Source organism: Plecotus auritus, assembly GCF_963455305.1.
Source record: "Plecotus auritus genome assembly, chromosome: 2".
Classification (NCBI taxonomy): domain Eukaryota; kingdom Metazoa; phylum Chordata; class Mammalia; order Chiroptera; family Vespertilionidae; genus Plecotus; species Plecotus auritus.
The window spans coordinates 7401732-7417196 of record NC_137771.1 but is presented as its reverse complement, the minus strand read 5'-3'; the positions used below and the strand labels follow the sequence as shown (position 1 = coordinate 7417196).

The window sequence follows — 15465 nt, the reverse complement described above, 5'->3', positions numbered from 1 at the left end:
CCTGCCTGCCTGATCGCCCCTAACTGCTTCTTCTGCCTGCCTGCCTGATTGCCCCTAACCCCTCTGCCTGCCTGCCTGATCGCCCCTAACTGCCTCTGCCTGCCCGCCTAATCGCCCCTAACTGCCTCTGCCTGCCTGCCTGATTGCCCCTAACTGCCTCTGCCTGCCTGCCTGATCACCCCTAACTGCCCTCCCCTGCCGGCCTGATCTCGCCCTCAACTGCCCTCTCCTGCTGGCCTGATCTCGCCCCCAATTGCCCTCCCCCACTGGCCTGATCTCACCCCCAACTGCCCTCTGTCTCGGCCCCCACCACCATGGCTTTGGCCAGAAGGAAGTTGGACGTCCGGAAGATGCCGGTAGACCTGGTCTAATTAGCATATTACCCTTTTATTAGTATAGAAAGATTATATATGATAGGATTGCTTAAATGGGGGTGGGGAGCCATTTTCATCAGGAGGAGATGCTCTTGGCAGACAAAAATACATCTGGACTAATAGCCAGCCATATACACTACGCTGCCAAACCGGTCATTAAAAAATTGAACCGCTTTCTTACACCTTACACCAAACAGCTGTTGCCCTTAAAACCCTTCCTCAGCCCCCACCTTAGGTTCTGCCTTTGCAGTTCACCCAGATTAGGCTCTGACTGGTCAGTTTCTATGCCAGTCAGCGTCAAAAGCTCCGCCTCCTAGGCAGCCATTGGCTCCTTGCACTTCACCCAGATTTGGTTCTGATTGGTCGGTTTCCATGCCAGTCAGTGTCTCCGGGCCTATCTCTGGGCCTGATCAGAGAGGCAGGGCTGATTAGCAGCCCCCACGGAGGCCCGGAGAGAAAGAGAGAGGCAAGGGCTGATCAATAGCTGCCACGGAGGCTACGGATCAGACCCTGCTTCTCTGTCCAGACCTCTTTCCAGGCCTGATCCGCAGCCCCCTCGGCAATCAGTGCTGGGTCGCCACGCTCGCAGCGGTGGCAGTCAGTGCTGGGTCACCACGGCAACCCAGCACTGACTGCAGGGCTGACTTCCGGTCGGTTGAACCTTCAGTCGTTACAGACCCTGGGTTTTTATATATTAGAATGTCACCCCAATAAATTCAATAAAAATTTTAAAAATATAAAAAATAAAAATAAAATACCCCCCTAATGAAGAATGTACATGTTCAACCTTGGTATACACTACCATGCAGTTTTCCAAAGCACTTGAACCGCTTTACACTGCCTTCTGCAGTCTATGAAATTTCTTATTCTACATCCTCATCAATATTTGACATAGAAAGCTTTCAAAAAAACAAATATTCTTAAGGGTGTGCAATGGTATCTCAGTGTGGTTTTAATTTCCATTTTCCTCTTGAGGAATGAGATTAATTATCTTTTAATATGCACACTGGCTATTTGGATATCCTTTTTTTAAAAGTGTCTATTCAAGTCTTTTGCTCATTTTTGTAGTGGGTTGTCTGTTTTTCCTTGCTTTGTAGGAGTTTTCTTATACATTCTGTATATAAATAGTCTGTTGAATAGATATATTATAAGTATCTTCTCCCATTCTGTAATTTGTCTTATTACTCTTGATAGTTTTGTGATGGTCACACATTCTTATTTTTTTTTTAATGAGGAGCAAATTATTACTTCAAAGTATTAGAATGGAATAAGATTACTTCATTGAACAGAAACTGCAATCAGAATTCTAACATGCTATCCCTGTCACACTTCACAGAACATCAGCATAACAATTCAAATCACCTGACATTCTTAGTTTTAATGAAATCCATCTTTGTGTCCGGATTACTATCCACACCAATTCATAAAGGTATTCCCATATGTTTACTTATAGAATTTTTATTATTTTACTTTTCACATTTAAATCTAAAATCTACCTGGACTTGATTGTTATATATTGTGTGAAGTAGAGCTCAAGATCCATTTTTTTTCCAAATGGATATCTAATTGACTAAGTAATAATTATTGAGAAGATCATCCTTCCCCCTATTGCAGTACAGTGCAAACTCTGCCTCAGTCAAGTGACTGTATTTACGTATCTGTTTCTGTATTCTCTTTTCTGATTCATTTTCTCCTGCCTTTGGTCAATACCACACTGTCCTAATTACTGCAATTTTATAACTGTCTTTGAAATCTAATAGTGTAGGCTCTCCAACTTTATTCTTTTTCTTCAGTATTACCTTGGTTACTCTGCACTTTTTATTTACAAATGAATTTCATAATCAGCCTGTTAATCTGCCACATAAAAATTGCTGGAATTTTCAACAAGATTGACTAAATCTAAAGATCATTTTTAGTAGTAAAGATCACTTTACAATACTAAATCTTCTAATATCCCTTTTAACTATTTAAAATTTCTTTCAATAATGTTTGTTTTCTGGGTAGAGGTCTTGTATACTCTTTGTTGGATTTATTCCTAGGTATCTGTGGTAGATTAAAAATGACCAAACACCTAGCCAGTTTGGCTCAGTGGACAGAATGTCGGCCTGCAGACTGAGGGTCCCGGGTTCAATTCCGGTCAAGGGCACATGTCCAGGTTGCGTGCTTGATCCTCAGTGTGGGGCATGCAGGAGGCAGCTGATCAATGATTCTCTCTCATCACTGATGTTTCTATCTCTCTCTCTTCCTCTCTGAAATCAATAAAAATATATATTTCTTAAAAATGACCATAAATTCTTTGCATTTGCTGCGATTAGTGGAATTTATTTCCCTTCCACTTGAATCTGCACTGACCTTGTACTTTACTTCAACCAATAAGATGCAAAAGAAGTAACATTGTGTGACATCTGAGCCTAGGCCTCAAGAGATCGTGGAGTTTCTGCTCTACCCTTTTTGATGCTGCCACCATGTGAAGAAGCTGAGGCTGGCTTCCTTGAGGATGAGTGACCATGTGGAAGGTGGTTCTGTTCGACAGCCAAAACCAACCAACCACCTGACATGTGACTAAGTCATCTTACATCATTCAGTCCCAGTAGACCACCAGATGACTTCAGCCACATGAAAAATCACAGGTGAGTGCAACCGAAGCACCACTCAGCTAAGTACAGCCCTAATTGCTGACCCACACAATTATGAACAACAAAAAAATGGTTGTCGTAAGCCACTAAGTTTTGGGTGATTTATTACACAGTAATAGATAATGATTCTGCATTTGATATTTTCTTAACACTATGATAAATACATTCTTCGAATTTTCCTTTTCTCAGTAATTGGTGCTGACATATAGGATGCAATTGATTTTCGTGGCTCTGTTTCTAGTGTCTGTTTTTTCTCTTGGTAGGCCTGGTCATTTGTGATTGTAACATTTTGTTTGGAAACTTATAGAGACTTTGGATGAGTCTTTAGCTTCTGGCAGGCAGTTAAAGAGGCTTTGTGCCTCTTTAAATCAGGATTTGTGCTTTATCGAGGCTAGATTTCAGTCTTCATAAAGGCCTGGTATAGTTCTTCAGTGACCTAAACTGAAAACCAATTCTATTCCTCCATCTTTACTCTCTCCAGCACCGTAAACTGCTAAAAGGTCTATTTAGCTCTTCAGTCTCTTGGCTGTCACTTTTTGCTTGGCTACTGTCCGACTAGGTTACTTAGAAATTGGCATCTGCCTCAAGAAATAAAGCAGCTCAGGTGATTGGGGTCTCTTTTGTGCCTACCCCTTTTCTGTAACAGATTAGCCCCTCAATTACCAGCTCTCTTAGTAGCAATGAAGTCCAACTTTTGCTCTGCCAGCCTCATGAGACTACCAAAAGCTTTATTCGGATTCTCTGCCTGTTGGTAGCTGCTTTCTGCCTAACTTCCCTACCTTTCTCCCCACACCACTTACAAATTAGAAATGTCTCAAGAATAAATGCAGAGTAAACGTTGTGCTCACCTTATCGAGTTTCCCTCCTCTCATAAATCTTGGACCCTCGAGTCCTGGCTGTCTTGGTAGCTTTCCAATACCTTCAAACAGACTTTGTTTTTTTGTATGTTTTTTAAAAATATCTAGCTTTTCTTGTAGTTCTCAGCTGGTTTGGGTCTGCTATAAACCAGTTAATAATTTTCAGATGTAGTCTATTTTCCAATTTATATTTTTATTTAACATGATTGATATTTCAAGGATTTTAGAGACCATCCCAAATTCTGTTTTTTGAATGTGAAAACACTTGCTCATGCTAATAATAGTACATCTCTGATCCACTTAGAAGCTATCCTTTTGTAGAATGTGAATAATAAATCTAATTTTATGTTTTTCTATATGGCTATCTAGATAGTCTAATAGCACTTATTAAAACACCTGTATATTTCCCACTGAATTAACATGTCTTTTTTTTTAATATATTTTATTGATTCCTTTACAGAGAGGAAGGGGAGGGATAGAGAGCCAGAAACATCGATGAGAGAGAAACATCACCAGCTGCCTCCTGCACACCTCCTACTGGGGATGTGCCTGCAACCAGGGTACATGCCCTTGACCGGAATCGAACCCGGGACCCTTCAGTCCGCAGGCCGACGCTCTATCTACTGAGCCAAACCGGCCAGGGCAACATGTCTTTATAGTAAAATCTCATGTGAAATTTAATGGACTTTCTATTTTATTTTCTTATTTTTTTTTAATCTTTTAGCATGTATTTTCTTTTAACAAGAGTATGTTCATAATTGAAATGACACCACAAAATTAAAGATGACACTGTCTAAAACCAGAGAGTGGGGAAACTTCTTTGTGACTCAAAATTCAGATTCAAAGAGTAAAAGACTGATAAACTTGACAACATAAAAACAGAAAGCTTTTGTATGATTTACAAACACCAAGAGCAAAGTAAAAAAACAAAACAAATAAAAAACCAAAGAAAAAAATACCTGCAACTTATATCAAATACAGAACCTACATACAGAGCTTCTAAAGTCAGATAAAAAACCAATCATATGATTTTAAAAAATGGACTAGTGATATAACCAAACAGGTTAGTTCAGAGAAAAAAAAAAATGGCCTTTAACATATAAATTAGGAGAAGGAAGAGTAAAGTAAACTGTGAAAAAGACAGAGAAGAAACAAATAGGAGAGCAAGAAGAGAACCAGAGAGGACTGATGTCAAGAGGCAGCAACAACAAAGTCGGCCGAGGACCCTACAAGGAAGGGAAAAAGCCACTGGATTTGGTGCTTTTACTAAAAATTGGAGAACAAAACATTTTAGAGATTAAGAGCATCCTCAAATGAATTCACGCTAACACTCTCCTTTTTTGTTATAAATAAAACTAAAGAAATGCTAAGAGGATGGTCAAACTGATGGAGATGGTTATTAGTAGGTCTCAGACTTGAACATGCTAATTTTCACAACAGTCACTACCGATTAGGTGGAGAGCATGGAGACCAGAATGGAGGATTATATTATTTCTCCTGGAAAACTTTCCGCTGTTCATTCCTGCACGTCTCACCCATCCATGGGTGCGTGGTGATGAAGTAATAAGCAGGCATTATCTTCCTCATTTCCTTGACAGGGAAACTGAGGTCCTGAAGGCTTAACTGTTTTGCTTCGAGCTACACAACAAATATGCTGGCGAAGCCAGGTACTGACAGCAGCTCAGAGTTTGTTTTGTCAACACAGCTCAGAGCACGGCTTTCTTCTCAGAGAAGAGGAAATGAGATCAAAACAAAGGCTTAAGGCAAAAAGCTTTTACCCCAACTTCCTCATTGCAACCAAACATTGAAGAGGAGGAACCACACAGAGGAGCAAAGACTCTGCAACCTGTACTATGTTGTCAAAACCCTCACCCACTGGAGACACTATCCCCTTTCTGAATGGCTGCTGTGCTTTGTCTGAACCAAGGAAATACTAGTATTCTGGCCCTTCAATAAAATGACCTGCCCTTGTCATTTACTGCTCTGGGGCCTCCCGTATTGGAAAAAGCTGCCACACAGCTATTGGTATGAGTAATCCTGCCACCTTCAGGCTGTTCTGGTCCAAGTAGAAGGGATGAGAGGGAAAGAGCCAAACTGGGCTTTTTCTTAGAGTAACTAGAGGACTAATCACATACAGTAGTATACAAAGTTGATGCTCATTTGCTCAAGTAGCAGCTTCCTGTTGTAAAATGGATTCTGGGGAAAACAATCTGTGCTCGTAAGTTCCTAATAAAAATAGGAAAGTGTCTACTCCTACCTCCGCCAGACACAAACAGCTGAAGTCTTCCAGAAACTTTACGGAGCTGAAAGGAGAAATACCTGTCCATACGCCGTAAGGTCTCAGATCGCAAGCCAGCCCCTGGGCCACGTCCTTTCCTCTCTTAGTTTATCCTGCACTAAACCAAACTGTCTGGAATTCATTCTTTAAAGGTTTATTTATGGTACATAGAGACTGTTTATGTGAAGCAGGGTATCTGCCCATTTCCCTCTTGGGACGGTGTTTAAAACTACAGGGATCTTTCCCTCTCTGGCACTTTCTGAAATACAATTAACAATACTGGATCTTTTTTCCTTTAACAAATCTGGTTTTTATTTAGGAAGGGGAGGAAAAAAGTAAAGGGTCTGAAGTTTCCCAACAAATTATTTCAAGCCTTTGAGAAGACAGTTTTAGGCTTTTTAAATAGTGTCTTTGTTTGAAATTCCCCCTCACCCCCACCCTCTTGCTCTCTGACCATTAAAATGTGGGTTTTCTTCCAAACTAGATTGCTCAATTAAAGCCCTTCTTTTGTAATACCCCCATGCTCTAAACGGGAAAAGAACTGCTGTAGGCCACCTTGTGAAACCTTTTAAAGGCTCCTGGCTCCTTTTGATCTTTAAAAAAAAAAAGAGAGGGAGAGAAAAAACATATAAGCTACCTGGCATTCTCCATATTAGTCGGCTACGCTAACTTGCAGACTTGGGAGAATAATGGGGAGACTGGGGGTGGGGATGCTGTGCTTTCCTCTCCGCATTTGTGAAATGGAACTTATTACCTCCCCCTTCTCCCATCACAGAAGAAGGAATCCAATTGAGATAGCAGATGTGAAACTGCTTCAAGTCCCTCTGAACAGACTATCTGCAATAACGTTCCCTCGGTGTAAACCTGAAGAGACTGCGCTCCGAGATTTCTGACAGCCTCACTTCGGGCCTGGAGTCAAGGGAATCAAGATAATTATTCCTTCAACACCAAAGACACGGTTACCTTTTAGTCAGACTCCTGCGGCTCCTGCTCTGGGACAGGGCTCCATTTCCTAAGCACACACTTTCAGCCATTACATATCACCACAAAGAGCACGCTGCTCTTCCTAAGAGCGGCTATTAAGGGATATAACTCTGTTAGGAAACTCTTTGAATAAATGACATTATTTTATGAGTCCCAGGCTCCACTAGGAGAAACCAAGACACAGTAAAATGGTGACTTCTACAAGCTGAGAATTTAACTCTGAAGTCCCAATTCCCAGCACCCTGCTTGAAACATTGACGTACCCCACTCAGAGTGGCCGCCACCCACACCTCATTATGTGGCCGCTCCACTGAATTTCCTTTACAATTGTTTGAAAAATGCCTTAAAATGTTCCCTAAGCAGAGTGCCAAGTGAAACATTGGCCTGAATGATTCCCAGCCTATTGTATGCAGAGCGCACATGCAGACCGTGGACCGCTGTTAGGAGCCACTCCCCCTGGAGAAAATCATGCTGCATTTGTCAGTCTGGGGGAAAGTTTTCTGCTGGGAGCAATTTAAAAGGAATATTTAGGTGTCTGTGTTTCTTAGTAAGATGATTTTAAAAACAAGAAGTCCTTAACTCTCAGGAAATGCTTAACATTGGTCCGCTGGGCCAGTGCCAAGTGCTCGGGGGGAATATACACTTTATCAAACAAACCCATTCTGAAGGGTCACAGAAGTCAAGTGGATACTTGTGGATATTAGCAAGATAGTGGTTTTCCCATGGTTTTCCCCCACTCCCATGCTAATTGTAAGTATCTGCAGTCTCCTGGCAAACATGAAATTAAAGCAAATGAAGCAGACAGGACAGTGGGCAGTGCGTCAGGAAGGGCACCCTTGCCAGTCTAGGCTGCCGGAGCAATCCCCACCCCCTGATCCTGACCAGCAGGCCCAGCAGGCTCAGCCCCACTTTGCTGCCTTCATGAAGCAGCCATTCTGCCCTGTTCTTATCCAAACAGGATCTGATGTCGACCAGACGAATAAAGATTTTATTGCAGAAAATGAAGCAGCTACTCAGACTGTATCATCAGGTGCATATCAAGATGACCGAGTTGCATCTGGTCTGGGGGTAGGCAAGGCCACGTCTCTGTGCGTAGAGGGTATGTGGCCACGTCCTCCTTGCAGTGGCAGGCATTTTTAATGTCACCCATTCAAGATGAGGAAGACAAAGAGAGGAGGAGAGAACCAGGAGAGCAGGCAGGTCTTGGGCACAAAAGGAAGATACTGTCTTGGTGGTAGTTTTCCTCTTGAGTCTGGGAGCAGCCGTAGGCAATGAGGCTTTTACCTCATTGAGATGAGCCAAGAGCTAAGCAGAGAGCAGGTGAGTTCTAATGTACTTCTCTGTCTTCTCTTTTGTTACTCCTTAATCTTCAGCAAAGTCATACTTAAACATTTTTTTAAAATGAACATGTATACACATACACACACACACACACACACACACACACACACACACACACACACACACACACACACACACGAGTCAGTAAACCCCCTAAAGAAGGAAACCTGTAAAAATGTCTGTTACAAATGATGCTGGACAGAAAAAGCAGAGAGTAAATACACTCACTCTTTTCTGAGGACAAGTCATTGTTTAAAACTTATCCAGATCTCAGCTCACCTTAAGGTCCAGGGGTAACTTGTTGGAGGTGAACACACTCAGCCTGATCTGGGGAATGCTGATCTTGAGATTTTCAAAGTAGTAGCGAATTGGTGTTCCACCTTGCTCATCTGTCTTTTCGTGGAGGTTTTCATCATATTTTTCAACCTCTGGTACAAAAAGAATTGTTTTTTGAAAAAATGAATCTCCTGAAGCCTCATGATTCAAACACTTGATTCACATATTTAAAAACTCACAGAAAAATGTAAACACCAATTCCCTCTAAACTTAGTTTTTCATGGTTCAGAATTATGCACAGTATCCTGATGCATTTCCTTATAAAAGCAGATCGGTTTCATGCTGTTGACCAAAAAAGCACAATAGCTTAATCTTTGGTTTGTGACTCTGTACCCCCTGGCAGAGCACCTTTGGGGAAATAATCCAGATGGGGAAGTGAGAGCTCATGGGTGTGTTTGTTGGTAATGAGTTTTCTAAAAACCATGTTGCTGTTGTCATTATCTTACCTAATAATACACAAACATGTAAATTGACCGTATCTCCCCTACGCCACCAGCCAATCAGGAGTGATATGCAAATTAACCCAACAAAGATGGCGGTTAATTTGCATACACAGGCACTGAGTGACGGGGGCGGGATGCTTGCATCATCGCCATGGCGACAACGCAGGCATTCTGTCCCACCCCCAGTCTCTCAGGGCCTCTGGGCAGCATGGGAGGCGGGGCTGGAGCGGAAAGAGGTGGCTCCGGGGCCTGAGCGGAAAGGGGCTGGGCCGGAGTGGAAAGGCGGTGCCAGCTGCCAGGGAAAGGAAAGCCCATTCTAGCCCGAATCTTCGTGCATCAGGCTTCTAGTTATTATTATAAATGACCTAGATTTTCTGAATTTATTTCAGAAGATGACATCCATGTAAGTACTTGGAGTGTATTTTAACCGAATCAAAATAAACAATGACCAATAAATAACGAATCGGAACAAAACATAATGCCTTAGAAAGAAAAAGGCTGCAGGCTATGAAGAAGTGATGTCACAACCAGCAGCATTCTCTCTCCCAAACGGTGAGCACCTGTTTGAAGAGCAGAGTCGAGGCCTATTTTTTACTTATTATCTCATGAAGTAGAAAGGTTAAGGGCTAAACCACAGCAATGTGCCCTTTGACTCGATGTTGTGCCCATACTCATTTGGGCAGCTTATTTTCACTTGGCTTCATGTGCCTTAGAAATAAAAACAAAGATATTATACATACCTACTACCAAATACATTAATGCTGTAAGCTATTATAGTTCTATTTATAGAAAAAAGGGGTAAAAAAAAATATTGCAACAGAGCCCACTTATCTGTAATCAGGACACAGAAATAGGAAGCAGAGAAGATACTCCAGTGAGAGGCAGGTCAGGCCTTTACAGAGTCTAACTCCACAAGACGATGTTGGTGGAGTGGAGGAGGGGAAATTATTTAGAGCAACTTACAGGAAAAGCACGTCCAATCAAATTTAAGTAAAACTTCTCAGGAAGTAACCAAAAGAAAACAGATACCTGCCAGGCAGGCTCTTAAGTGACTGTCTAAGCACAAATAAACACTGGCATTCCAACCCAAAGTGAAAACACAGCACTAAACAGACAGCATCTTGCTCTTAATCCCAAATACACGAAAAGCTTAAATTCCCAGTCTGGAATAAAAAGTCAAAAATATTTTGCTTGCATGGTGTGTATGTATGTGCACATGCACACATGTCCAGGAATCCTTTTTTTCTTTAGCAGACATGGGCAATAAACATAAATGTTCCTATTTTATCATTTCTCCAGGCTCAACTATTAATGTAGTCTTCAAAAGACTAAGCATCACTGATTTTCTCTAGGCTGTATGTAGTCTTGCGAAGGCCACGACGAGGAATCTAAAACAAAAAGACGGCAGCTAAGAGAAACCAAGATGGCGGCATAGGTAAACACCTAGACCGCTGCCTTGCACAACAATTTCAAAACTACAATTAAAAGACAAAACGGACATCATCCAGAACCACAGGAAGGCTGGCTGAGTGGAAATTCTACAACTAGAAGGAAAGAGAGAAGCACACAAAGACTCAGAGGAGCTGCAGGAGGCAGAGGTACTGAGACGTGCCCGTGCACGGAGAGGACCGGCAACTGAGTGCACGGCAGGCTTTCTCAAGCGGGAGGGAGACAAAAGCTCCTGACTGCGCTGAACTCCAGTTCCAGGCGAGACTCTGGGGACTCAGACTCATACGGGGTGAAACTGGACTGTCAGGAAAGAGAAAAGCACACTGAGACTCAGAGCAACTGCGGAAGGCAGAGGTACCAAGGCGCACGCGTGGAGAGGGCGGGCAACTGGGTATGCGGCTGGCTTTCTTAAGCAGGAGGGAGACAAAAGCTCCCGACTGCACTGAACTCCAGTTCCGGGTGAGACTCGGGACCCAGACTCATTCGGGGAGAAACTGGACTGTCTGGCAGCGGGCGGAACTCGAGGGCGGCTTTCTCTCAGAGGTGCTTGCAGTGATTACCAAGGGACACTGAGACACAGGGGCCTATTAGGGCAGGGCTGACGGGAAACCAATGCTGTCTGCTCTGCCCTGAGACTCCGCCCCATCCAAGCTGAGCACAGAGGCTTTTGCAGGTCTTGTCTCATAAGGGTGTCTCCAGCACAGAAGTTCTCCCAGCGTAGACACAGCTGATCCTCACAGCCAGTTGGCCTGGAGGTCAAAGTGATACCAACAACAATCAAGGCTTAACTACAACAAGACTGTGCACACAGCCCACAAAGGGGTGCACCAACAGTGTCCACCTCAGGTAACTGGGGAGGCTAAGCCACTGGGCCCTATAGGACACCTAGCACACAAAGCCACTCTATCAACTCAGGGAAGCAGCCAAAATGTGGAGACAAAGAAACAGGTCACAAATGAAAGAAAGTGAGGAAAGCAAACAACTGGATATAAAGTTCAAAATCACGGTTATAAAGTTTTTCAAGAATTTCCTAGAAAAGGCCGATAAATTTAGTGAGACCCTCGAGGATATGAAAAAGGACCAACTAGAAATTAAGCATACACTGACTGAAATAAAAAATATTATACAGAGATCTAACAGCAGACTAGAGGATCGCAAGAATCAAGTCAAAGATTTGAATTACAAAGAAGCAAAAAACACCCAACCGGAAAAGCAAAAAGAAAAAAGAATCCAAAAATTTGAGGATAGTGTAAGGAGCCTCTGGGACAACTTCAAGCGTACCAACATCCAAATTATGGGGGTGCCAGAAGAAGAGAGAGAGCAAGATACTGAAAACCTATTTGAAGAAATAATGACCGAAAACTTCCCCCACCTGGTGAAAGATTAGACTTACAAGTCCAGGAAGCACAGAGAACCCCAAACAAAAGGAATCCAAAGAGGACCACACCAAGACACATCATAATTAAAATACCAAGAGCAAAAGACAAAGAGAGAATATTAAAAGCAGCAAGAGAAAAACAGTTAGTTACCTACAAGGGAGCACCCATATGACTGTCAGCTGATGTCTCAACAGAAACTATGCAGGCCAGACGGGAGTGGCAAGAAATATTCAAAGTGATGAATAGCAAGAACCTACAGCCAAGATTACTCTACCCAGCAAAGCTATCATTCAGAATTGAAGGGCAGATAAAGAGCTTCACAGATAAGAAAAAGCTAAAGGAGTTCATCACCACCAAACCAGTATTATATGAAAAGCTGAAAGGTATTCTTTAAGAAGAGGAAGAAGAAGAAAAAGGTAAAGATAAAAATTATGAACAACAAATACATATCTATCAACAAGTGAATCTAAAAATCAAGTGAATAAAAAAATCTGATTAACAGAATAAACTGGTGAATATAATAGAATCAGGGGCATAGAAAGGGAGTGGACTGATAATTCTCGAGGGGAAAAGGGGTGTGGGGGTGCGGGAAGAGACTGGACAAAAATCATACAGCTATGGATGAGGACAGTGCGGAGGGTGGGTGGGGGGTAAGGGCAGAGACTGGGGTGGGAACTGGGTGGAGCGGAGCTATGGGGGAAAAAAGAGGAACAACTGTAATAATCTGAACAATAAAGATTTATTAAATTTTTAAAAATTTTTAAAAAAAGAAAACAAAAATAAATAAAAATAAATTTAAAAAAAGACAGCAGCTAAATTATTTCTGTAGCTGGAAAATGTAGCTTTCTCAACAGCTTATCTTACTTCCCTCTCCAAAGAAGAGTAAAGTAATTAAAAACCTATGTAAGGCATAAGGGGATGAATGTAAAAAGTTAAGGAGTTGAGGCTAGCCAATTTTTTTTCTTCAACTAAACCAAAGGAACTGCTGAAGGGATTTCTGATTCTTGGCTCTCAGTCTGCTTCATAAACAAAGGTTAGGAAACAAAGTGGTTTGCTAAATAACTAACATCTTTTCTGTTAGCCTAGAGAAGAGGAGTCAAAAAACGCCAAACAAAGAGGAAGAGTATACAGCTTCCCAAAGGCTTAGCGCCGGGCTTTCCAGGACACCTCCGAGCAGCCTCCTTCACACCCAGATGTACTTCCATCTGTCAACAAGCAATACTTTGAAAACTGAAACACAAACCTTCCCAGTTCAGGCTACGATGTGGAAAGAGAGCTTATACCCAAAAACCTTATTTCCACAAGCAGGCTAAAAAATGCCATTCTTGGGCCAATTCCCAGATACAAACCTAGAACGTTCAACATTACCTGATTCTGCTTGATCGTAGCCAAAGAAACTCAGCAGCTTGAGGAGCAGCTTCTCTTCAATTTGCACCGTGAACCTCTGAGCCGTGACCATCAGGTGCTAGGGATAAAGGAATTCTGACTTACAGCGTGAAGCCCAGAAAAAACTCCATTCAGTTTTTCTGTGCCATTGCAAAGGCCCAAATGACATGCTATGGATTCTTTACTCACGTGATTTTATAGTCATATTAGTGGTCTGTTGCACATTGAAAGGAAGTTAATGCACATTGAAAGGAAATTAGAAAAAATATTTTAATATCGCTATTTGCCCTTTCTCTATAATAGAAGTGCCAACCAAATTCATGATCGACAATGACAGATCGAAACACAGACGTGCGACTGGAGCCAGTGAGAGCTTTATATATAGACTAGAGGCCCGGTGCGTGAAATTCATGCACTTGCAGGGGGGAGGTCCCTCAGCCCAGCCCGCACCCTCTTGCAGTCCAGGAGCCCCCAGGGGATGTCTGACTGATGGCTTAGGCCCACTCCTTGCTGAGTCCCAATCTGCCGGACCCCAGCAGCAAGCTAACCTACTGGTTGGAGCGTCTGCTCCCTGGTGGTCAGTGCATATCATAGCGAGCGGTTGAGCGGCCTTAGCATATCATTAGCATATTACGCTTCGATTGGTTGAACAGACTGGACACTTAGCATATTAGGCTTTTATTATATAGGATAAACTTGTTTAATAAGACCTGCTTTCTAATTTAGCTAAACTTTTTCCAGCCCAGTGGCACACCCCAATTTCTCTTTCAGGTAATTGTCAGCAACACAGCAGTAAATATCAACACGAAGGAGATTATTACTTAGATCACCCAGGGAGAACAAAGGGCAAAATGTTTTAACTGCAGCAGTGTTTGACTATATTCTGTGCAGTGAGAAAACCTGAAGTCATTTTCAAGGTCCACCATTTCTTACTTCTTTTCAGTCGGGTCAAGTTTCTAAGCTTTCTAAATCTCTGTTTTCTGGCTAATGAAAAGAAAACAGGATTCCACCGAGTCTCCTACCTACCTACTCCAGGACTTCTGTGAGGATCAAATAAGATGAGGCACAGGAAAACGCTTCAGAGACATTTGGTTATAGTGTGAAATGTTTCCACCTGGCTATAAAGCAAGTCGTGTTCCTGGGCTGAAGAAACTGCAAGGAGGCTAGTTGCTAGGGAGAGGAAGCTGGGAGTTGCCATGTGATGTCATTACCTGGATGGTCAGACACTTAGCATATTAGCCTTTTATATATATATATATATATAGATTGCCAAAATATTTCTGGTTTATCTCTCTCTACATTGTTACAATTAGCCCCAAATTCCACATGTTTAGACAATTTATCACCTGATTGTTTGGTTCTGAGGGCACCTGGGTCTCATTAGTCAGCATGACACTTTCAGATGCACTGTGGTGGGTGAACTTCACAGTGCAGAGCTCACATGGCTGGCAGCTAGTCTAAGGAGCAGCAAGTGTGGGCTTATGGATGTGAGGCTTGGCCTCATCACACCAGTGACAAAGGACCAGAACTACAGGAAGCAACCTCTGTGTCAGCTCCTACTTTTTCAGGACTTGCTGCCATATAGCCTACGTATACATGCAGATTCTTCAGGAAAGAAAGTTTATCTCTGAATGGTCCGCTTTTAGCAAACGGTGTGGTGGCTTCCATAGGAGGATGTCAGTCACAAGGTCAGACCCCTCCTGCCCCTTTTCCAATAGTATTCTGGATTACTCTATTTTAATTACACATCTGGATCGTGCCTGGGTCCCGATCAGTCTAGAAGACACTATGCTTTCCCACCAAGACTTCACAGACTCTGGCCCCCAATGGAGCCAGGGCTACCACGGGCAAGGTCATCACACACACAATTGAGAACCCAGTGTTAAGAGGAGTTGCTGTCAATTCCTTTCCACGATTTAATAAGCCACTGTGCCTTCGCCCCACAGGACCATTTCCATCCACTCCCTGCTCTGCTGCTCAGACACTTGGCTGTGAGAGAACA

The 15465-nt window shown here is 42.6% G+C and overlaps 1 protein-coding gene across 6 annotated transcripts in view; it reads right to left on the bottom strand.

Moving 5' to 3' along the window:
- The window catches only part of VPS13D (vacuolar protein sorting 13 homolog D), a 227983-nt gene that overhangs the window by 81717 nt on the left and 130801 nt on the right, over nt 1–15465 (bottom strand). For all 6 annotated transcript variants that reach the window (XM_080653615.1, XM_080653616.1, XM_080653617.1 and 3 more), the window contains 2 exons: nt 13446–13542; nt 8750–8898 (listed from right to left, as the gene is read on the bottom strand). In XM_080653615.1, the coding sequence (XP_080509741.1) occupies nt 8750–8898; nt 13446–13542 (246 nt within the window). The remainder of the gene's footprint in view (nt 1–8749; nt 8899–13445; nt 13543–15465) is intronic.